General features: G+C 38.1%; 1 protein-coding gene across 3 annotated transcripts in view; it reads left to right on the top strand.

Moving 5' to 3' along the window:
* Positions 1-24,319, top strand: part of svep1 (sushi, von Willebrand factor type A, EGF and pentraxin domain containing 1) — an 84,382-nt gene that overhangs the window by 31,468 nt on the left and 28,595 nt on the right. For 2 of the 3 annotated variants that reach the window (XM_079810841.1, XM_079810839.1), the window contains exons 4-14: positions 12,486-12,644; positions 12,798-12,977; positions 14,928-15,107; positions 17,743-17,937; positions 20,137-20,255; positions 20,360-20,489; positions 20,723-20,830; positions 23,268-23,399; positions 23,622-23,813; positions 23,988-24,109; positions 24,213-24,318. In XM_079810841.1, the coding sequence (XP_079666967.1) occupies positions 12,486-12,644; positions 12,798-12,977; positions 14,928-15,107; positions 17,743-17,937; positions 20,137-20,255; positions 20,360-20,489; positions 20,723-20,830; positions 23,268-23,399; positions 23,622-23,813; positions 23,988-24,109; positions 24,213-24,318 (1,623 nt within the window). The remainder of the gene's footprint in view (positions 1-12,485; positions 12,645-12,797; positions 12,978-14,927; positions 15,108-17,742; positions 17,938-20,136; positions 20,256-20,359; positions 20,490-20,722; positions 20,831-23,267; positions 23,400-23,621; positions 23,814-23,987; positions 24,110-24,212; position 24,319) is intronic. The other variant, XM_079810840.1, reaches the window with a different exon arrangement.

Genomic DNA, 24,319 nt, shown 5'->3' with positions numbered 1-24,319 from the left:
GAATGTTGTTTCGTCTATTCATATGTATGCATATAATAGTGCATGCTTTTGTGCACATGTGGTAGCTACAGTCTTGCTCGCAATAACATGCATTTGGTTTTAAATCAAGAGACGCGTCGGTAGTAATGATATATTAGATGGGAAGATTGGAGGGCCCCAGTGAGAGTGAAGACATTTATCAGACAAGGGGACAGGCAGACTTCCAATAAACAATTCTACAGTCTAATACCTCTCCAAGTCTGAAATCGAATAGGCTGTCTCCAACTCTTGATTCTAGTATTTTCCAAGCACGAATTACGATCTTTCCAGTCCAACAGTCTTACACCTCTCCAGCAGTAGACATCTTCGTATTTAGTCATGGGCTGTACATGGGTGTAGGCTGCAGAAGGGCCAGGGGAGATACTATATATTTTTACAAATAAACTATATTTTCACATCGAAAGTAATTATGCATATAATGTAGGTATTTTAATAATTATTGAATTATAATAAATCCAGTCAATCTTACTAACGTCTCCCCCAAACTCATTTGCGTAAAAAGTTGTCACGTGATGATGAATCCACATTTTGGCGGATAACAGCCCAACAGATTTCTGTTTTAAAGCAGAGGGTGAGTACATTTTCAAAGATGCTCAAGATACATTGGCTGCATTTACACTTCCAGGTCTAATGCAGAGATCCAATATTGTGGCACATTTGATTTTGTCCCATCTGTTTACATTTATTTAGACATAGCCTACTGTGTTTACAATATAACCTTCGCCAGACCATTGCTGTCTGTATTGATGTATAGCCATGCTTTCAGTGGATTGTGCGAGTAAATGGATTCACTATGCCTAGGCATTATTCAACTGAGTAGCACAGTTTCATCCCTTCTTTGTAAATGTTGTAGCCACTGAGCTACTCTGCATTGTGTACTGATACCTTCTTTTTTCCCTTCTTCATTTATTCTTCCACCTCCTTCTTTCCTCTTTATTCATATCTCTGATCTCATCCATACCACACACCAGACACAAGGTGAACATCCCATCTCACAAATCCAAGGTGAAGAGATCAGTGCTCTCCCAGGCCTCATAATTTTCTTATTCCTCATTTTTCATGCCTCATCACTCTCTCACTATCCAGACCTCCATGCCACATGGCCATGTCTCTCCTTTTGTTTGTATCCTGTCCTCTCACCCCTCCGTCCATTTGTTATCATTTTTTCCTTCTTCCTTTCACAATAAAACTCCCGGTGCTGGTTTCCTACCTGCCTTGATATCTTGGAGCCAGCAATGAAGTCAGAAGAGATGCCGTAATGCATGTTTGGCTTCAGGGACCTTTTATTTCTGCTGCAGTGCAGAGCCAACTTGGGCTTCAGCAAACAATCTGGAAAAAGATTTTAGTGTGGTTTTATCATTCCAAGTACTCTGTGTTCTATGAAGTGTGAAACTAATGACTTTGTCTTAAACCCCAACCACTTTTTCTGCTCTTGAGTGTTTGTTCCTCAGGTTTATAGAGTATGTTATATTAGGTATACTTGTCAGCCCTTTTAATTTCTTTCATAGTTTGATTTTGAACTGTTTTGTATGAAGTCACCCTGCTTAAATCATAGCTGGACTGGACTGGACTGGACTATTTCATCAGCGTAGTTGAAAGTGCAATAGGTGATCTGGGAAATGCTAACTTTAGCCTGCTAGCATTGAAAGCATACGTTTCTACCCTCCCTGCAAATTGCTGTCCAAACTAAGCCACGCCTCTTCTAAAACACACAAACGCGCACAGACCTGAAGCGAGACGACCAGAGACAATGTTATTTGATTACATCACGTGTCATTCACCTGTGAGAGAACTTTACAGTACAGTGACTCTGTACTACAATAATGAACTTAAACAACTGTTTGCCTGCCATTCTCGCTCGCTCTGCACAGCATACGTGAATGCGCTGATGACATATGATGTCTGCGTGAACAGGCTGCGCAGTGGTATGCAAACACATGTTGACTGATAAACATGCTATCATATCACAGAATGCAATGATTAAACGAACATTTTATGGTCCTACACCTTCCACAGGCAATATATATTTATAAAAATACATTTAGATCGCTTAAAAGGTTAGTTCACCCAAAAATGAAAATTAGCCCATGATTTACTCACCCTCAAGTCATCCTAGGTGTATATGACATTCTTCTTTCAGACAAATACAAGAGTTATATTAAAAATGTCCTGGCTCTTCCATTTTAATATGTTTATTTGTTCCTCTTTATTATTTACTACTTGCATTTAATTTTTGAAGCTATATTTTAGGTATTTAAAATTCGTAACATACAAATTAGTTTAATTAAAATTTTCAATTTGTAATTATTAAATATATATATATATATATAATTATATATGCTTATAATTATATATGTAATTAAATTTAAAAAAAGATTTTAAGATTTTCAAGTTGGTAAACAAATTATTTAATAAGAAAAAAAAAGTATATTAAGAATCGTTTTTGAATTGGATTGTGACTCCCAGAATCGGATCATAAAGTGCTTCAAGATTCCCACACCTAAGCTTTACATTACTGTACATCACTGTACACTTTGAATGCTTTACAAAAATGCACAATTACAAAAAAAAATGCATGATTAGTCTTCTAATGTACTCCTGAAAAAAAATGATTTGAACCCAGTTACTTTGGATTTCCTTTTTCAGATAAAGGCAGATGGTTGCTCAACTCCTGGTGTGCTCTGCTCCAGGATATCTTGGCCAAAAAGAGCAGATGCCTCGAGAGTCAATTGGGTTCACCTCAGTTTTTTAAACTAGATTAGATTAAAGTGAAGATTTCAGTTTGTTCCAGAAAGACAGGCATGTGAAGGTTTCTAAATGAGGTCTCTTGGTTATTGAGACATTGCGTTGTTATGCTGACCTCGCGTCCATTTTTCACTTTTAGTGGCAATGAGTAATGGTTCGATATTTGAAGTGACTGCCGGTCTGAGGTCAGTGGCTCCTATCTGGAGCAGCTTAATGCCTCAGTGACAAATTAAGAATTCCTCAGCTTGCCACTGTGTGGTAAACTGTGTTGATTAATACCTTTGGAAAAAGGAGGCAAGTTTATAAGTTGTAGACACTGTGATCTTGTAAAGTAACTTTAACTTTGGATCATAAATAGACACTTGTGCATACGAGAGGCATGTGCATGACCATAAATTTGCCTGTTAGGACCCGTGTGTGTGTGTGTGTGTGTGTGTTGACTGTAAACTGGCTGCAATTAGGGCCAACAGCAGGTGGGGGTGACAAATGGGATCTTGTGAAAAGAGTCAGTAGCTGAACCTAATGAACCTTGCAAGTATCTTTCTATTTTTCTTCCTTTACTTCTTATTTCCCCCTTTACCCTTGCCAATTACAAAGTAGCTCACTTTGTCAGTGTATCCAGTTATAAAAACAGATTTATAGTATGACCAAACAGTCCTATTTAATTCTGCTCTGATTCCATTCTTGAGAATGACCTGCGAGTGTCACACTGGACCGGGATGCTGTAATGGTTATTTTACCCTCTATTTCGCCTTCACTGCCATTAAAAATCCCATTAGAAATGTTTTATGATACCTGCTCTGACTTTATAGGCTTACTATGAAAGTACAACCTCTCTTTATGTCCTATTTATTTCTTTATTTTTCTGTCAGCTTCACCTCTTCACCTCACCCAATGTCATGTCATTATTTTCTGCCTCTCTTCATAGGAGAGGCCTTTTCATTTTTCATTTGTGCCTTCTAGGTATGTGTGTGTGTGTGTGTGTGTGTGTGTGTGTGTGTAAGGAAAAAAGAGAGTACAAATGATATGAGTAGTGAGAGTGGGTGTTGCATCCTTTCCCTCTTCATCTCTATCCATCAAAGCATATGCTTTAAGGAGGCCCCTCTTTCAAGACCATGCTATAATTCACTGCAGATTGGGGTCTTTGCTACTGAACCTCATACCCTTTGCCACAGGTTGACCTACACCAGAGGGAAGTTTTTCAGGAAGAAGTTTACCGAAATGGGTAAATGATGACAGACGTTTCATTTTTGGGTGAACTAATTCATTAAAAGTTGACAAGAGACAACAGATTAGATGAACACATAAAGATGACTCCTTTCCAGAATCCAGATTTGAGCAGAGATGGAAACAGGAAGTCTTTTGTCACAATGGTAAATGGTAAATGACAATGACACAAAGCATTTGAGGTTGACCTCATGTTCAAACCCCCAACAAAGGGAAAAGGATGAGATCCATATAAACATGCAGAGTGACATTTTTGTGGCTGAAAACAGGAGAATGTGGTGAACCGATGGTAGCATGAATGGTGATGTCATTTAGAACAGTTACTTGCAATAGTTTATAAGAGGTGCATCTGTTGCATCCTGTGGTTTGCAGATGTGGATTATTGTTTATTACCATAGTCTTACTTCATACACGCACTCAATCAGGTAAAAACAGGTCATTTTGTCCAATGTTTTTCATAGCAGCCTCTGAACAGTGTAAGCAGTTTTATACTCTATATTGTTTATACATCTGCATTTTCTAACATGTAGTCCTACTTTTAGAATACAGTGAATTTATATTTTTAAGTATCTTTTACAAGAAGTCCAACATCCCTTACGAAAAACGAAGTATACTTCAAGTTGATTTTATTAAGTATACTTAAGTAAGGTTCAAGTATATTTTAAGTGTACTTTATGTAGTAAGTATACAAATATTAATGTACTAGTAGTATACTTGTAAGTGTACTATTTCAATACTGCTTGGGACTAAATTGGCCCACTTTTAGTATATAAAAGTATATGTTTAAGTGTACTATCTATAAGTGTAACAGTAGTAAACTTTTAAGTGTACAACTACGTTTCTCATTTGTACTGAATCTGTATTACAAGTGAACTTCTAAGTATGCTAGTAGTTTACTATTTTAATACTTGTAGCACATTTTTAGTTTATGAAAGTACACTTTGAAGTCTCAGTAAACTACTCATTTAGTAGTTTTACACTGCAAGTGTACTTGTAAGTTTTCTTTAAGTACACACAACATCAAACTTACAGTTTACTATTTATATATATTTTTTGCACTGTATGTATACTACTATGTTCCTATTTAGCTATTATTTTTTATACTTGAATTATAACTTGAACTGTACTTTAACTGTACCTCTTTCCATTTAAAAAAAAAACATTTTATTGTAGCTTCATGTATCCTTTTTATCAGCACTTGAATGTGGGTAAGTTTCACTACAAAAAAAAATCTAAATTTTAAACAAAAGCTGAGAAAATAAAATTTCTCGATCAAAAGATTGAGTACAAGTATATAGTCCAAATATATTTAGACCTTTCTGTCAGTATAAGTCAAGTATACTTAAAGGAGAACTCCGGTGAATTTTTAAGTTAATCTTAATCGTTATACCTTTGTGAGTACAACCGGATTGGTGCTTGCAACACGGAGCTGTTACAGTTAATGCCCAGAGCTCCCACTCAGCTTACAAGGCAGCTATGGGGGCATATACATAAAGAGTGTCTTTGTGCCTCTTAACAGACACAAAATGCAATTAAAATGTCTGTCCAACATGAACAGGGCACTTACATGACAACGAGATGCGTTTAGCCACTTAGCCATTGTTTAAACTCACCTAAATAGTGTTTTAGATGGCTAGCAGTAGTCTCACGCTGAAGTCCCGTGGGAACTCAGTTGTAGCCGGAAAAGGGCAAATAGTCCAGGTGGGAGGAGCTGCGGAATCTCGAGGTCATGAAAAGGAAGACGATGAAAATGTAAATTCTTGTATTTTCGCATTCTGTTACCACAATTCGTAACGGCACAAACGCGAACCATTTCTTCTTCACTTGTGAGCCGATCATCACTCTTCACACACAACGCTCCTCCCCCCTGGACTATTTGCCTTTTTCCAGCTACAACTGAGTTCCCACGGGACTTCAGCGCGAGACTACAGCCAGCCGTCTAAAACACTATCTAGGTGAGTTTAAACAATGGCTAAGTGGCTAAACGCATCTCGTTGTCATGTAAGGGCCCTGTTCATGTTGGACAGACATTTTAATTGCATTTTGTGTCTGTTAAGAGGCACAAAGACACTCTTTATGTATATGCCCCCATAGCTGCCTTGTTAGCTGAGTGGGAGCTCTGGGCATTAACTGTAACAGCTCCGTGTTGCAAGCACCAATCCTGTTCGTTTGTTTTTCTATAGACAGTAATCACAAAGGTATAACGATCAAGATTAACTTAAAAATTCACCGGAGTTCTCCTTTAAGTGCAATTTTAAGTATATTTTTTGAAGTATATAAAAAGTAGACTGAGAGTATGCTTTCTTATTTTTTTAGTTTAAAGGGATAGTTCACCCAAAAAAATTAAAATTGTATGTTTTTCTGCCTACCCCCAGGGTATCCAAGATGTAGGTGTCTTTGTTTCTTCAATAGAACACAAATTAAGATTTTTAACTCCAACCGTTGCAGTCTGTCAGTCATATAATGAGTAAAAAAAAACATGCATCAGATCTCCAGACCGCCATAACTTCCTGTGAGTAAGGTCAAAATACCCACGAGATCATATAAATATATACATACAGGGAGTGCAGAATTATTAGGCACGTCGATTTTCTGATCATATTTTTTTTCCAGGCACATTTGACCAATTCCAAACCACAGTAATCCTAATAACTACTATTGATTTAGTATTTAATAATGTATAAGTGATATATAATTGTTCATGAAGGCTGGAAATGAAAAACACCTTATATTCAGGTGTGCAGAATTATTAGGCATGTTTTCTTTTACAGATAAATTGAGCCAAAAAAGAGATTTAACTCAGACTGAAAAGTCAAAAAAGTATTAAATGCCCATGAGAAGGATGCAATACTAATGCAATACTAGACATTGCAGTTAAGGCATGACCATTGGACAGTGAAATGCTCGTTGGGTCAGCAGGATCTGACAAAAACATGTGGCGGAGAAAAGACACCGGTTAACTGCAAAATAATTAAGAATTAAGGTGAAGAATTAAGGGTGAAACCATCAGGAACCCTTTAGTCTCCAGCGCCACCATTTTCCAAAGCTGCAACCTACCTGGAGTCTCCAGAAGTGCAAGGTGTCAGGATCTCAGAGACTTCAGTTAGGTAAAGAATCCTAAAAAATGACCCCCACTAGATAAGAATCACAAGCTGAAGTGTTGTAAAATACATGAAGAAGGTTTTTTTATAGGCTTTATGGACAGATAGGTTGAGAGTGACTCTTGAAGGACCAGCACCACATCCTCTAGTACCACTGTTTGAAGAATTCATCTTCCAGAATCTGGCAGTACGTTTTGGGAGTTCATTTTTAGTCCATCTCTGCAAAACGGACTTCAGGATGGACTAAAATGAACTCCCAAAACGTACTGCCAGATTCTGGAAGATGAATTCTTCAAACAGTGGTACTAGAGGATGTGGTGCTGGTCCTTCAAGAGTCATTCTCAACCTATAAAACCTATAAAGCCTATAAAAAAGCAGCCTTCATGTATTTTACAACACTTCAGCTTGTGATTCTTATCTAGTGGGGGTCATTTTTTAGGATTCTTTACCTAACTGAAGTCTCTGAGATCCTGACACCTTCACTTCTGGAGACTCCAGGTAGGTTGCAGCTTTGGAAAATGGTGGCGCTGGAGACTAAAGGGTTCCTGATGGTTTCACCCTTAATTCTTCACCTTAATTCTTAATTCTTTTGCAGTTAACAGGTGTCTTTTCTTCACCACCTGTTTTTGTCAGATCCTGCGGACCCAACGAGCATTTCACTGTCCAATGGTCATGCCTTAACTGCAATGTCTAGTATTGCATTAGTATTGCATCCTTCTCATGGGCATTTAATACTTTTTGACTTTTCAGTCTGAGTTAAATCTCTTTTTTGGCTCAATTTATCTGTAAAAGAAAACATGCCTAATAATTCTGCACACCTGAATATAAGGTGATTTTCATTTCCAGCCTTCATGAACAATTATATATCACTTATACATTATTAAATACTAAATCAATAGTAGTTATTAGGATTACTGTGGTTTGGAATTGGTCAAATGTGCCTGGAAAAAAAATATGATCAGAAAATCAACGTGCCTAATAATTCTGCACTCCCTGTAGATGCCTCATTAGTGCCTGCGCGGATCGGTCGAATGAGGCATCTACATATATATTTCTATGATCTCGCGGGTGTTTTGACCTTCCTCACAGGAAGTTATGGCGGTCTGGAGAGCTGATGACATTCGTCTGATATGAGGTGAAATAATAGCATAAATACTGCTCGGTTTCTCGCAGAAACAGATCGTTTCGTGTCTTAAGGCATCATTCGCCACGAGCTGCAGGGTTTAATTTGAAGTTGTCTGCCCATGTTTTTTTTACTCTAAGAGAATTAGACCCCATTCACATGGATTATACGACTGACAGACGGCAACGGTTGGAGTTAAAAATCTTAATTTGTGTTCTACTGAAGAAACAAAGACACCTATATCTTAGATACCTTGGGGGTAAGCAGAAAAACATAAAATTTTCGTTTTTGGGTGAACTATCCCTTTAAAGGCAGTATACTAATAGCACACTTGAATAAACTTCTTTTACGTAAGGGATAGCGTGATTAAGTTGTTTATTCTCTGTGCCACTAAGAGCAGACAGGATTGAAATTGTTTAAAATAATTCTAGTTGGGCCTGCAATGTGGTTGAACTCTAAAATTAGCCTGTGTCCACATTTTCTTTGATTCCCAAACATCTTTGTCCATGTTTTGGACATGTAGAATCATGACAAATTTCAGTCATATGAGCTAGATCCGTTTGGCTGTAGTTTTATCGTGCAAAATGCTATGGTTTATGCTACATAAAGCATTGCCATTGTAAGAATTAAATGTTTCAGTTGGGCTTGACTTTTACAACTTCACCAGAAACTCAAAATAAATCAACCTTCCATGGCCACTCAACAGTTTGACATGCTAAAGACATGCTAGCACTGTAAACCTCCTCCTTCCCCTTCCTAATTCACTTACTCGCATCCTTTCTTTGGACTGTAAATTCTTGTCCATCTGCTGAATTGAAGTCCTCTTTCTCTCTTCTTTCATTGTGGGTTTCTGGAAGGCCGTGGGTTTTTAACTCATTGCCTGTCTCCAACTCATTGACTTAGCCGATGAAATTGTGAAGTTCTCATTTTAAAATCTGTAGAAACAAATAAAAAAAATAATATCTAAAACTTCCAGGTCGGCAACATCTTTCTACCGCATTAAGATCAAAGACTAGCTTATCCTGTCATAACCTGATATACTGTACAACAGAGCTACACATTCACCATTAAACGCATGCTAATGTTGCTGTGCTGCACGGTCACGGAAGCTTGTCGTTTGCATGCGTTTTTATGCATTAGGGTTTGAAAACAGGTGATTTAAAACCGTTGAAGTGCAATTAGCAGCGAAAGACAACTCATTTCAGTATATGCGCATACTCTCTGTCAGGGAGACGCACGACATGAAACCGCTGCTCATAAAGCGCACAAGAACTGAATTGAATGCTTTTTGCCAAGTAATTGGGCTTGAACGGTTAAATACACATTCCTATGTGTCAAAGTGATCATGTGAATAAAAACGGTTGAGTATATTGGATCCGCGCAGTCGGCCTTAAAGTGACAGCATCCAAATGTACCTGCTGTTAAAAAGAGAAAATCTCTCACTGCTCTTAACTGAATCACTTTAGTAATTTTAATAAGAATACATTTATTTTTAATTTACACAGTAAAGACTATGCATTTGTTTTTTATACCTTTGATTACTTTATACAGTTTATGTAGTGTTTCTTATTTCTAGTGCTTGAAGTTTTTCAGGTAGTTCTATTTCATTTGTGTCTTTGTTCTATTGTAGGTTGTTTTCTTCGCTCTTTCTTTATCACAGTTTACTTGTCTTCAGTAAGTATGAGAGTTTTTTTAGGCTAGTATTAGTTTTTTAAAAGATATTGAAAATTGCGATAAGAATTATGACATTTCAATGGTATCAAATTTTGATACCATAACCTTATTTGAAACAAAAATAACAATATTGTGATTATATATTGTTATCGTGAAATAAAATTACTCATATCATGATATAAGATTTAGATCATATCGCCCACCCCTAAGACAATGTATAAATACTTAGGTGACTTTTAGTATATTTTATTTGACAAAATACAGCATATGTTAGCTAGCTATTTGTAACATAAGCATAATGTCTATGAACACTTTCATTTAAACCAGGTCAGTGTAAAATGTCTGGAAGAATGTATTTGCAAGCAATTCGACTTTCCAATGAAGATGTTTCACCACCCATCTCAATGACTTCATCAGCTGTTGAATTCTGGGGAATTCCAGCCAACAGACAGCTCTTAAAAGCAATTTGGATGAGCGACAAAATGTCTTCAATAGACACATTAAAACATCAGGGCTTGTGTGTAAAGGTGGTGAAATTTAATAACCAGTTGCTTAACATTTCCCAGCACTTTTTTGAGAAAGAAATCCAATCATCTTTCCAGCTTTCTGATTTCTCCCTCTATCTAACTTATTCCATCCGTCCGTCTTTATGTCTGGTTCTCTCACTTGAGCACAGATGCACATTTTTTTCATTGGTTTTGGTTGTATTCCTGTCTTACATTCTTTTTCGCCATCTGTCTGTTTACTTCTCTCTTCCTGTCTCAGTTTCACTGTCAATCTCTCTTTGTTTATTTCTGTTCTTCTTACATAAATTCCACCATCTGCTTGTCTGTTTGTGTCTTTGTGTTTGCTAGCTTTTCTTTCTCTCTGCCTTTTTGCCCTGTGCCCAACTGCCTGTCCTTTGGGCCCAGTGTTTCAGAGCGGATGGCCACCCATCAGCACCAGTTTATAGAACCTTTCTTCCCCAATCAAAACTCAGAATAGCACAGTATTGCAACTGTTTCAAAAGCAGCTGGGGTGTTATTTGCATGAAAAATTACCAAAATGAAATATTAGAAATGATGCCAAGGATACTGAGAGGAAACCTTATTTACAGTGCTCTTGCATACATGTTATGTAACCAGTGAAACAAAACGGTGGTTGTCTGACTAGCCACTTCAGCTGTCAGCTCAGTAATGGACGGGAGTCCATTACTAACATCAACAACACCTGCAAAGGGAAATTTGTTACGTTAGATGTGGGTTTTGTTGTTTAATTGGCCGGTCTGTCAAGATGACTTATGACAGTAGGGAACCATTGAAGGAGGGGAGTAGAGATGGACTGAGAGAGGAGAAATAATGTGACTGATTTTTAAATGGTGGAAGAATTGACCCATTACCTTAATTTAATCTCTGACTGGGGACCAAACAAAGTAGTTTTTCTCAACTTTGACTAAGTTGAGATGTCTGGCTGACGGTACAGAGTAGCTATTGATAAAGAGTGTCTGGGTTGTTCCTCCCTCCACAAGTGAAATGTCTTTGATATTTTACATGTGCTTATGTGGGGAGATTTTTAGGTATTTCAGCCAAAATTGTTCTAGTGAAAAACACATCAGTTACTTTTCTAAATAGTCTGAGAAATACTCTTGGAATTTAATGAATCCTGTCTTAACCTCCAAAACATACTGTATGTGTCATTTAAAGGTGCACTATGTCAAATGTTGAAAATTTGATTTTAGAAAGATACATTTCAATTTCATAACGACTTTAAAGAGATTTAAAGTTCACCCAAAAATGAATATTCTGTCATTGATTACTCACCCTCATGTCATTCCAAACCCGTAAGACTTTCGTTCATCTTCATCATCATCATCATCATCATAAATGAAGATCTTTTTGATTAAATCTGAGAGCTTTCTGTCCCTCCATTGACAGCTATGCAACTATTGACGCTTTAAAAAGTACATAAAGAGATCGTAAAAGTAATCCATATGAATTGAGCTGTGTAGTCCAAATTTTCTGAAGAGACTTTATATCGCTTTATATAACGAACAGATTTAATTTAGGTTTCACATTTAAACATTGATCACCAAACATAAACAGAAGCTCGAACCTGCTTGGCGCATGAGAACAAACCTCATTGGTTCTTGTGGAAGCTCAAATGTGCTTCGTAACACGAGAATGAAGCTCATTGGTTCTCGCACGTTAAGCTTCCGTTACTGATGTGTACCATAACTGTTGTGTGCGTTGATGAATGTTTAAATCTGTTCATCATATAAAGCGATCAAGTCTCTTCAGAAAATGTTGACAAAACCACTCCGTTCATACGGATTAGTTTTACAATCTTTTTATGAACTTTTTGAAGCATCAAAGTGTCAGTTGTGTAGACTGTTTATGGAGGGACAGAACGCTCTCAGATTTCATAAAAAAGATCTTCATTCGTGTTCCGAAGATGAATGAAAGTCTCACGGGTTTGGAACGACATGAGGGTGATTATTAATGACAGAATTTTCATTTTTGGGTGAACTATCCCTTTGAGTCATTGCTATCAAGCTCACTCTTTCTTTTACCTTTTTCTTTCACTTTTTTCTTTCTCAGCTTGTCCATCTGGCACATATAAACCCAAATCAGTTTCTGGAGGTGTGAGTACCTGCCTGCCCTGCCCAGACCCTCATCACACATCCAGACCCGGGAGTACAGTTGTATCAGACTGTGTGTGTTCAGAAGGCTACAGACCACACAACAACACATGCCAAGGTGCTGATCTATCTGCATTATTTCTATAACCATACATCTGCTTAACATTTGTTTATGGATATGTGTCTGTATGCGTGCTCTTTTAAACACAAAATTGCACAACATTACGATTTAACTCTCCTACTCTCTTGTTCTCTATTCTCCCTACTGCAGTGGTGGTCTGTCCAGTTCTCTCTCCTCCAGAGAATGGCTTCTTCATCCAGAATGTGTGTAATAATCAGTTTAACGCTGCATGTGGGGTGCGCTGTCTCACAGGCTTTGACCTGCAGGGAGATGGAATCAGACTCTGCCAGCCAGACGGGACCTGGTCAGGAGTTCAGCCGACCTGCAGAGGTGAGGGGGTGGGGTGAGGTTTGATTTTAAAGGTATCCCTGAGGGAAGGAATTTCTTTAAGCAGCAAATGTCTAACTGTCACCCTTATCAAAGTGTTTATACTAAGCATTTCTTGATCGTTTCTGGCAAAACACGGCAATGGAGAAGCGGTTGCTATACAAAATCTCCCACAATAAACTGAACATAACGACCACTGACTTTTAGATAAGTTAAACATTTACTAAACTATACAGCAGCACTACAATATTTAAGTTATGGGGATTATTAAAGGGGTCTGACGGATGACAAAGCGTCCTAAAATTGTATCACATTGTTTCTAAGAGTGTATGCTACGCACAGTGGTGGCGTCTAGCTCCGATACAGGAGGATGCTCAAAATCCTGCCGCACCAGTGACATAGTTTTCCATTAAATTACATTATATTTGTCCAACTCGTTGTTATTGTACTCTTGCATCAACGGCACTTTGCCTGTATGGTGATTAGATTCTCTGATTTTGCCATCTTGACTTAAGCACTGAAGTACAGAATGACCCCTTAAAGGTTTTGGTCCCTTAAAGGTTAGGGCTAAATGGCTACTAAGGACTTTGTTGCAACGTATAACTAAGTAATTAAGGGAAATTAGTTAATGACAGCCTTGAGGTTTACTTAAGTGGACCCTTAGGTTTTTTCTTGGAACCCATGTTTCACTAAAGCCGGATCCACACTGTACAATTTATAACAGTCCTTTACGACTGTTATCAGACTGTCACACTGTGGGATCTTACTTTTCATTAATGTCAGACTGTCAAGATATGTTAAAAATCATAGTTTTACATGATTGACACTGCCAGAATTTCATCTGAGGTAAAATGTTATTGCAGGGGTCATTAATTGGTTGACGGTGAACATGTCAAACTAACGATCAAAGACTTTAGATTTTGGCCTAGGATCCGAGGAAACTTTTAGGATTCACAAAATTAGTCTCAGACAGCCAAATCACGGCCCAAATCGTACAGTGTGAACACGGCTTAAGGGTACCCTTAACCTTATAACTTAGGGTTTTCTTAACTTAAGGGCTTTCATGCAACCAGGCCCTGGCACCAGTAAAGTGAAAATAAACAGATTTATGAATTGTTTTTCTTTTCTCTTACTTTTCTTTCACTCATTCTTTTGTTCACTCAACCCCTTGGGGCCCCACTCTTTTGTGATATTTTTTGCCTCTAATTCCATCTAAGCGGATAACATATTGGTTTTATTGTCAGTTTATGTGTTACACAATTGATAGCTCAAAGGGCTTTTAGTCACCCCATATGTTTCATCACCCCCAGAAACGCCAATATACTGCAGCACGTGAGTATGTATGCGTGTGTGCAGTGGGGCTCATGAAGCTATTTCTTCACGTCTGCCTGCAGAGCTCTGAGTTCATGTGTGTTTAGATAGCTGGAAAGTAAACTTGAATGCTTTGCCAACTATGTGAGTGCTTGCACACTTCAACACACCAACAAATGAATACAATATGAATGTGCACCCACACACACACACACACACACACACACACACACACACACACACACACACACACACACACACACACACACCAAATCACACACTCAGACAGATGCATGTATGCAATTTGACATGTCAAGAGTTCCCTCTCTTGTGACCTCAGCCCTGAAATAATATTTTGGATTTTCTTTGTTTGGAAATAAATTACAGGTCTCAAAGTCCTAACCACAGACTTAGCTACCAGCCACCCTCTTCTTTTTCTTTCTTTTCTTCCCGTTTTCTCTTAAAATCTCTCTTCTTCTCTAGCCTGCCCATCTTTTCTTTTTTTGTTTCTCTCTGTTCATTTTAGCTCAGTGTTGTTCCATGGAATCATTTAAAGTTTGTACAATACAGCAAAGTTTTAATAACATAGGACCAGACTTTCTGTGCGATGCTCTAACCCCTGTGTGTGGTATTTTCCCATAGTTCGCTCTTGCCCAGATCTCTCTCCTCCGCATCACGGGGTACTGAACTGCAGTGAGCGGACTGCCCCCTACAGGCTGGAGTGTTTGGTGCGCTGTGAACCGGGCTACAGGCTGCAGGGCAGAGCCAGACTCACCTGCCTGGCCAACTCGCAGTGGAGTGGACCACAGCCCCGGTGTGTCGGTAAGATAGTAGATCTAAGTGTGAGACTTTAACATTTCTGCAACAAACAAAAAAAAACTACTTTAGATAAATTATGTTCTTTTGAACTTTGTATTCATCAAGGAATCTTTGAGGAAAATAAAGTATCACATTTTCCACAAAAATAATGAAACTGTTATAAACATTGATAGTAATAAGAAATGTTTCTTGCACTAAATTAGCATATCAGAATGATTTCTGAAGGATTGCGTGACACTGGAGTAATGACTGTTGAAAATTCAGCTTTTCCAGCACAGAATAAATTGTGCTTTGAAAAATATTAAAATATAAAAGTTATTTTAAACTGTTATATTTCACAGTCTTGCTGTTATTACTGTATCTTGATCAAATAAATGCAGCCTTAATGAGCATAAGCCTTATAAACAAAAAATTCTTGCTAACCACAAACTTTTGAACGATAGTGTAAATTTCATACATCAAATGTAAATTTTGAATCTGCTGTGTTTTAGAAGTTCATAAGTTCCAACAATCAGCAGTTTGTGAACCTTTGCATGTTACAAATATGTTTAACCTGTTTAAATTTGAACATACAAGCATTAATAAGACAAAAAGGGTTGAGAGCTTGCAAAAAGCTAAAATTGCACCATGTACGCCCGTCTACGAATGGCATAGGCATCAATCCTACAAGAAGGCTCAAGCTTTGTTTTTTATAACTAAGGGCCCTAGCATACACCCAGCGCAATGCGACGCCACATCCAGCACCACGTTGTTTAAATAGCAAATGCACTCGTGCCAATCTGTCCGCCCATGGGCGTGCTGGTCTGAAAACGAGGTGTGTTCAGGTGCATTGTTGTATTTTGAGGCAACTGAAAACGACTGTGCCATTGACCAACAAAAACCTGATCTAAAGTCAGTATTTTTTGTGTTATTTAAATGGCACGTTAGTAATATGCGCCTATAGGCGGGTGCACAAGGCGCTTACACTCTTCTTATTACTCACACAGGGACTCGCAGCATTTTTAAATATTAAAAATAAAAGGATTCCTCTCTGGAGAATCTTTCAGTCTTTCCTCTCGCAAATTCCGCCATGTAAATAGCGAATCCGCCATGGCGCAAGCGCAACTGGGTTTTAAAGGGAATGGGAGATGAGACTCTGATTGGTTTATTGCACGTTACGCCAAAAACACACCCATGACTCATTAAGAGACTAGGTACAACCCTTTTGGACCATGTGCCTGGCACGCCGACCGTTTTTTTTCTGTCGTTAAACTAGCGAAAGTGGATTCGGACTCGCCCTAAGTGCAGCTGTGCCATGCGCTCAGATTGCTAAAAGGGGGCCCTATGTCTCTGATCGCCACAACAAAACAGTCAATCAGTCTGTTGTAACTGAAGACATAATTTTTTGTGCCTTTTTGTGGGTGTTTCTTTGTCTCTATGTCTCAGTGCTTTATCAGACATACACACAGCAGCTAAGTTTTTGCTTGTTTTTACCCACAAACCTACCTCATGCTTGGTTTCCCAGATAAAAGCAAATGCCATTAAAGGAACACTCCACTTTTTTTGAAAATAGGCTCATTTTACAAGTCCCCTAGAGTTAAATAGTTGAGTTTTACCGTTTTTGAATCCATTCAGCTGATCTTTGTATCTGGCGGTAGCACTTTTAGCATAGCTTAGCATACATCATTGATTCTGATCAGTCCATTAGCATCTCATTCAAAAAATGACTAAAGACACTTTCAATATTTTTCCTATTTAAAACTTGTCTCTTCTACAGTTACATCGTGTGCTAAGACCAACTGAAAATGAAAAGTTGCGATTTTCTACACCTATATGGCTAGGAACTACTTTCTCATTCCTGCGTAATAGTCGCGGATCTTCGCGGCCGTACCATGGCTGCAGCAACGCGGATCCCCTTACAGTGAAATCGCCATTTTGCACCCTCATGTTTCTACAGTAGTCCTACCTAGATGGACAAACTTCTCTACAGAGCGCTAGTCAATCTGCTCTCTCCGACGATGCCATTTTTTTCCTGTGTTGGCCCACCTTAGCTTCTCTATGTGCTTCGAAAGGGAGGGGTGAGCGTTAGGTGATTGCAATTCACAACCTCACCGCTAAATGCCGCTAAAATTCACACACTGCAACTTTAAGTAAGCATGGCCAGCCAAAGTAATCTTTTATATATTTTATCAACTTCCATCTTGAGTGACTGTATGTATTTTGATCTGTCCCTCACGCTACTGACTGTCAATCAGCCTTTCTTTGATCTTCTCGGTTTCATCAATCTTTTGTAGTTGGGTCGTTTGAACTGATACTTCAGCCTTTGGCCCATTTGAGTTGTATGACATGTTTTCATGTCTTCACTGTAATTCTTTTACTCTATTTCTCTCTGTGCTCATCAATCTCTCTTGCTTTGGCAGTACAGGGCGATCCTGATGTCAAATTGAAAATCATTTGTTTGTGCAAGTATGCGTGTGTTGAGGTTGTTTCCAAGAATGTCAAACAGTGTGGTCAACAACCGCTCTTACATTTCCCTTGCTGGAGATATTTTTGCATGCTCTCTCTCACTCTCTTGCTCTCTCATTCTTTTGATTTATCTTTGTGGAAAATGTTTGTTGCTTTTGTTTTACTGTGTCCCTTTTTTTTCTCTCTTTCTAAGAGGTGCGCTGTCCTCCGATTGTTACCTTGAAGCATATCCGTCTGTCGCCCCCTACTTGTGGGGAGAATGAGGTCAGGACCGGAACATCGTGTCAGTTAACATGTCCCCCTAGTTATCGTCTTCTTGGTGTCTCTGAAGTCAAATGTCTGCCTACTGGAATCTGGAGTGACAATCTACATAAAGCAACCTGTACAGGTGATTTGTTGTCTGTTTGTGTTTATAAGGGTATGTATTGCGTGACCCTGTGCATATACATGTTTACATGTCTGAAACATCCCTCTTTGATCCTGACTTAGTGCTGTAATATGATGTTTTGCAACGGGACAGATGTGCTGCCAGTAAAACAGGTCCGTTAAATGTGTTGCTGCTAAACCTTTAAGATGATGAAGAACAGAATAAGTGGACGATCATCAAACAAAGAATGTGTTTAAAACTAAAGGGTTCCAAGATCATAAAACTCAAAAACTGCCCCTCCAAGCTGGAACTGAACAAAGCATCAATTAGCTTTGGCTTTCACCCCTAAACCTCTATGATTTACTGATAGGAGGAGAGATTGTGTTTGTGTATTTTTGTGAGCTTGTGGCTCATCAGTGTCTATAGAGATTAGGGCAGAGAGGGAAACGACAGAGTGTTTGCATCTGATCCAGGTTCTTTCTAGGGCTGACAAAAGATGAAGTATTTGTTTAGTTTGGAGGGACAGCAGAGGCTGTGTGATTAATAAGCTCTACTCCAACCTGGATGTGATAATAATTGACAGTGCAGTCAATAGCTCTCAACAGAGCAACACCAGCAACTGCTGTGTGCTCATAGACTCAACATGAATCTGAAATTGTGACAGAACTGTCTTTTTTTTTTTTTTTTTTTTTGGCCCAGTTACTGTAACAATGAAGTATTTGTTTGGCTTGGAGTGACAAAACACAGTCAATGTGATTAGTAAGTTCTACTCTGAACTGCATGTGATAATGACACACCTCTATATATATACATCATATCAACACCAATAACGTCTCAACATGAATCTAGAGTCACATGATCACCAAATGGATAGTTCACCCCAAAATGATAATTCTGTCATCATTTACTCACCCTCTCATTCCAAACCTGAATGACTTTATCCCTTCCGAGGAACACAAATAGCAATGTTTAGCAGAATGTTCACGCTGCTCTTTGCCATATGCTGCAAAAAAAACAATCAGCATTTATATCTAAACACACCTAAAGATCTTTCGTTTTACCTTAAGGGGGAATTCACAACTGGCAAGATGGAATTTTAATATAACTTGGCTGTCTATGCAATAGGAAAAAAAAATTAACCAGTGCTGCAAGACTAGAGAAAAAGGACACCGCCCCTGTGTCGATCCGACTGCCTCTGGCTGGGAATACAAAAATGCAAGAGTTCGATCAGTGGCCAGTTGCATAAACTGCTTAGATTAGTCCTAAAAGTTAGTCATCTAAATTTTTCTTCAAGACTGGTCCTAACTTTTTAACGTCTGTTACATAAAAAGGTTGATCAGTATAATTTGAAATGGACAAGTACAACTCAGGCCCCTTGGTTAACTGCTAGTTAGTCAAACTTCTTAAGACACAGTCTTAACATAGGGGCCAACTGGCCCCTGTAGTTTTAACAAAAGCTGTCAAAATTCTGCTGGATGATGCAAAGTAACATGTTTTGCGTTATCCAACAGACTTTGGCTGACAAATAAACAAGGATATCTAGGTGCAGGTAAAACGAAGAAAGAGTACACATTGTTCATTTAAACATATTACCGACATTGTATCTACAAAGCTGATTGAAACAAACTCAGCAAACTTATCCTTTAAGAAGCAAAATTGTCTAAATGGATAGTTCACTTCAAAATTTAAATTGTTTAATTTATTCATCCACTTCCAAATCTGTATGACTGACTTTTTTTCTGCTGAACACAAAACAAGATATTTAGAGTTAGACCATTGTATGGACAAACAAACAGAGGCATTTCTCAAAATATCTTCTTTTATGTTCCACAGAAGAAAATAAGTTACACAGGTTTGGAACAACATGAGGGTGAGTAAATGACAACAGAATTTTTGAGTGAACTATCCATTTAAGAAATTTAGATTTGTTTAAAACGATAAAGAAAACATTTTGTATTTCATTAACTAATGAAGAAAAAAATATTTTTTGCAGTGTACAATAAGAACATACAGTAACCGGCGGCTGTCAAGCTCCAAAAGGGATCAAATCTTTTTACATTACAGATGTTTTACATAGAGCATAGGATTAAATATGAGATGGTTGGAGGTAATGAGTGACATCATTGTCATGTTTACATCAGTAATTGAATCAGTAATTGGTAATGGGGTTGACGTTATGGAGACTTTTGAGCCCTGAACTGATTTTCTCCTCGTCTGTAGATATAGAGCCTCCATGGATTCAGTGCCCTGGTGATGTCATCACAGAGACAGATGAACATCAGAGGTCAGCCAACGTCAGTTTGAGCGCACCCATGCTGAGAGACAATTCTGGGGATGAGGTGAGTTTTGCATCAGCTTTTTTCCCCCTTATTTCCCCCTTTCAAATTAAAAACACAAGTTTGTGCGTGTCATTTTAAAATGAGGTCTTGCCTTTCTTCCTCAGGTTGTGGTGCAGGTGACCCCCGTTCTAAACCCCATGCAGCCTTTCCCTATAGGAACTGAGTTCATAACATACACAGCAACCGACCGCACAGGAAACAAGGCCAACTGCTCTTTCACTGTTACTGTAGTTGGTGAGGTTGAATTCCTTGTACAACTAATATTTATTTGCATGGCAAAAACAAAACTACAACATAATATATTATTAACTAAATTCAATTTACTATGATTTACTTTTATAAATACCTTGTTTTGTACAGTTCCTGTCTTGAACCACTTTTTATATATATAATAGAATTTACTGAATAGAAGCCAAAAAATAAGACATTTGATTTTGCTACATTTTTAAAAACCTTTGTTTCTTTAGATACGGAACCGCCTTTGATTGACAGGTGTCGATCTCCACCCACCGTTAAGGCTTCTGGGAGAAAAACTGCAGTATACTGGGAAGAACCTCAGTTTTCAGACAACTCTGGTACATATTCTAATAAATCAATTTAAAAGAGAGGGAAAAGTGTTTAAATAGGAGAAATGATCCTCATGAATATTAATTAGGTCACACTACAATAGTTTAACATGATCTTTTACGGTTTTAATCAATATAGACCGCAAAAAAGGAACAATGTCAATTGTTAGGCCACACTTATCATGTTTATAGTTTATTTTTGTGTTCAGATTAAATATTAAACGGGTTCAGGAAAAAAATGTTGGCCTTTCTGGAAAGACCTTGAATGTGAGCATTTGTGCGTGAGAAAATGCATCTTCAGGGATTGACGTTTGGTAGAATCATCACAGTGAGGATTCACTTCGGAACACCTGTGGAGGTTGAACAGGATTGAATTCACTTTTACAGTAGCTGCAGAGAATCGAAATGGTTTGATTTATGAACATTTTAAGAACTCTGGGAAGGAAATGTTTTCCTACATAAAGTATTTATTGAATTGGCTCCATAAGCAGCAATAAGGATTGGAATCAGGCTTTTGGTCTCAGACGGGTGAAATGGTTTTAGCTTTATACTCTTATTGCAAATCCAGTGAACAAAGAAAGAAATGAGGTATATGATATGGTGATTATGGAGAATGGAGATTATTGGGATAAAACAAGATAAGAAAACTTAAGAGAAATAATTCATACACACAAAGGCATTTGTACAAATGCACATGCACTCCCAATTCTGCAAGATAATTCATTTTGTTCTTAACCAGTTCAGACGTGGATACACACACACTTTTCCAGAGAGAAGTTCCAGGGCTATTCCAAACTGTCTGACAAATGTCTGGGTCTGGCGGGTTTTGGAGGGAGTTTTGTCTGTACTAAATATAAACCAGCGTCAGGGTGTGGGCATGGAAAAACAAAACATGCTGACGTTGGGGCAGCGTGTTGTGACGTCGACAAGCAGCCTCAGTGTGGTTACAAAACCTTATTTTAGTGGATATATGTCTGAAGGTTTCATTATAGTTATGGGTACTGATATGTGCATGTAATGCTATTAAGTGTGAGGGTATGTATGTGTGTCTTTGAGTGTATATGATTCTTGAAAGACTCTATTGTCTGACCGCAGTGTAGCACTCTTAGTTCTGTGCCATTAAACAATCTAGCAATTACTCTCCTCTGGCACCAAGGCCTGTTATTCACAGGCCTCATGAGGAGCTGTACAGTAGCGTATCACCCTTTGTAGGACTTTGTGGTTGACCAGAGCGAGTCATTGTGGAGCTCCACTTTGCTCCCTGTGGTAAATGTCTATGAAAGTACCTGTTACATCATTGGCTACTGCCAGATTGCACAACTAAGGCAATGTCTGCAATATTGCAAACAGATGCAGACAAACAGTAACAGTACATACACTACATTGCCAAAAGTATGTGGACACTCAATTCTAATTAATAGGTTTAGCTGTTCTAGTAATTCCACTGAAGATAAATCTTAATGCTTAACATTACAGTGATTTTCTAGAGAATTGTGTGCTTCTGTAACTGCTCCTACTCGACCCGCTCCGAGAGGGATTCAAACTGGGATCTCCAGCATGGGAGGTGGGTGCTCTAACAAGGGTGCTAAAGACAGCAGCTGCTAGAGTTAGTCGCCAGGGGAGTGAAGTTTACTTGCCTATGTCCGTTGCACTTATGTGCAAATTTGTTTTTTCTGCTCCAGCATGATAATGCACCAGTTCACAAAGGAAAGTCCACAGAGAAACTGATTACGGAGTCTGGCGTTTAAGAACTTGTCTGGCCTGCACAAAGTCCAGACCTAACCTTCACTGAACACCTTTGGGATGATTTTGGACACCCTTGTGTCTGAATTGGAACAAATCTTGCCTCCATGTTCCAGCATCTAGTTCAAAGCCTTCCCAGAAGTGTGTAAACTGTTATAGCCACAAAGAGATTAATACAGATGGTTTTGATATTAAATATAAAAGCTCATGTTGATGTGCTCTTACTTTTTATTATATGTTTTGTACACTACCATTTCAAATGTCTCGGGGGTCAGTACGTTTTTTATTTTTTACATTTTGAAAGTCTCTTATGCTCACTAAGGCTGCATTTATTGGATCAAAAAGGTACAGTGATATTGTGAAATATTACAATTTAAAATAATTTATTTTGTATTTTAATATATTTAATTCTAATAAGCTGATTTAGTGCTTAAGAAACATTTATTATTGTGTCAATGTTGAAAACCAGTCGCTGCTTAATATTTTTTGTGGAAACCATGATACATGTTTTCAGATATATCATTCTATACTTGTGAATAGAAAGTTCAAAAGAACAGCATTTATTTGATATTGGATATTTTATTATTTTAAGTCTTTGCTGTCACTTTTGATCAAAGTTTGAACCTCTTTTGAACTGTAGTGTATATAATAACGGTCTACTTCCTTGCCTGTATTAAGTTATTTGTTTATTTTTCTTTCTCAGGAGCCTATCTGAATATCTCCAGTACTCACTCATCCGGTGATGTATTTCCTGTGGGAGAAACTTCAGTTTACTACACAGCCACTGACCCTTCCGGCAACAATCGAACTTGTGAACTCATCATTACTGTACAAGGTATGTACAGTAAGGACTTTGCATAAACTTACTCATTGTTGACTAAGAAGTTAATTTCTCAAAGCATGCTATAATCTATTACTCTAGTTTGTTTCATGGCAAGGTTTTTTTTTTTGTTTTTTTTTTTTTAAATCTGTCTTTGGATCTGTCTAGCCAGTTAAGCTGTTCCTATTTAAATAAACTAGTTAATTCACTGGCACTGAAGGATGTTTCTAACCCCAGGTTCAACCTGTGTGAAGCCATTCGTGCCAGTGAATGCGGATTTCTCTTGTGCCAAGACGAAGGAAGGGATGAACTGCAGTCTGATATGCAGACAGGGCTACAGTCTTGCCCAGGATGCTGTTCACAGCTACTTTTGCGCCAATAATGGAATCTGGGAGCCGCCCCGCTCACCAGACAGACCTGATTGCTCCCGTGAGTATTGCTTCACTGTTACTCAACATTTGTCTTACTCAACTTTTGCTCTACTGTTCATAATTTCCTATTTCCACACACAGATTCATACGCATACTATCTTACACAGTGCACAAACAAATTTCTTGTTTTTATGCTTTTCTTTTTTACTTTCCATGTATCTCCTGTGTACAGTGAACAGAATTGCAAACAATGGCTTTAAACCCTTTGAGATGCTGTTTAAAGCATCCCACTGTGATGATCTTGACTTGCTAAAGTCCTTTACTGGAGAGTTTTCAACCGTTCTTAAAGATATGGTGAGATCTGACACATAGACATGCACATATACTGTAGCCACATGCCATTTTATCTTGTTAACCCTCATGTTTTTTTTTCTTAACAATAATCATAATCCCACAGGTCCCTAACATCTGCGGTGGAGATGATGTCACCTGCAAACTGGAAATTAATATACCTGGACAGTGCCTAGAGTATAACTATGACTATCCAAATGGATTTGCTATTGG

This window comes from Gobio gobio, assembly GCF_949357685.1.
Source record: "Gobio gobio genome assembly, chromosome: 2".
Lineage (NCBI taxonomy): Eukaryota > Metazoa > Chordata > Actinopteri > Cypriniformes > Gobionidae > Gobio > Gobio gobio.
Note: the sequence above shows the minus strand (reverse complement) of the source record. Positions and strands in the feature narration are given on the sequence as shown.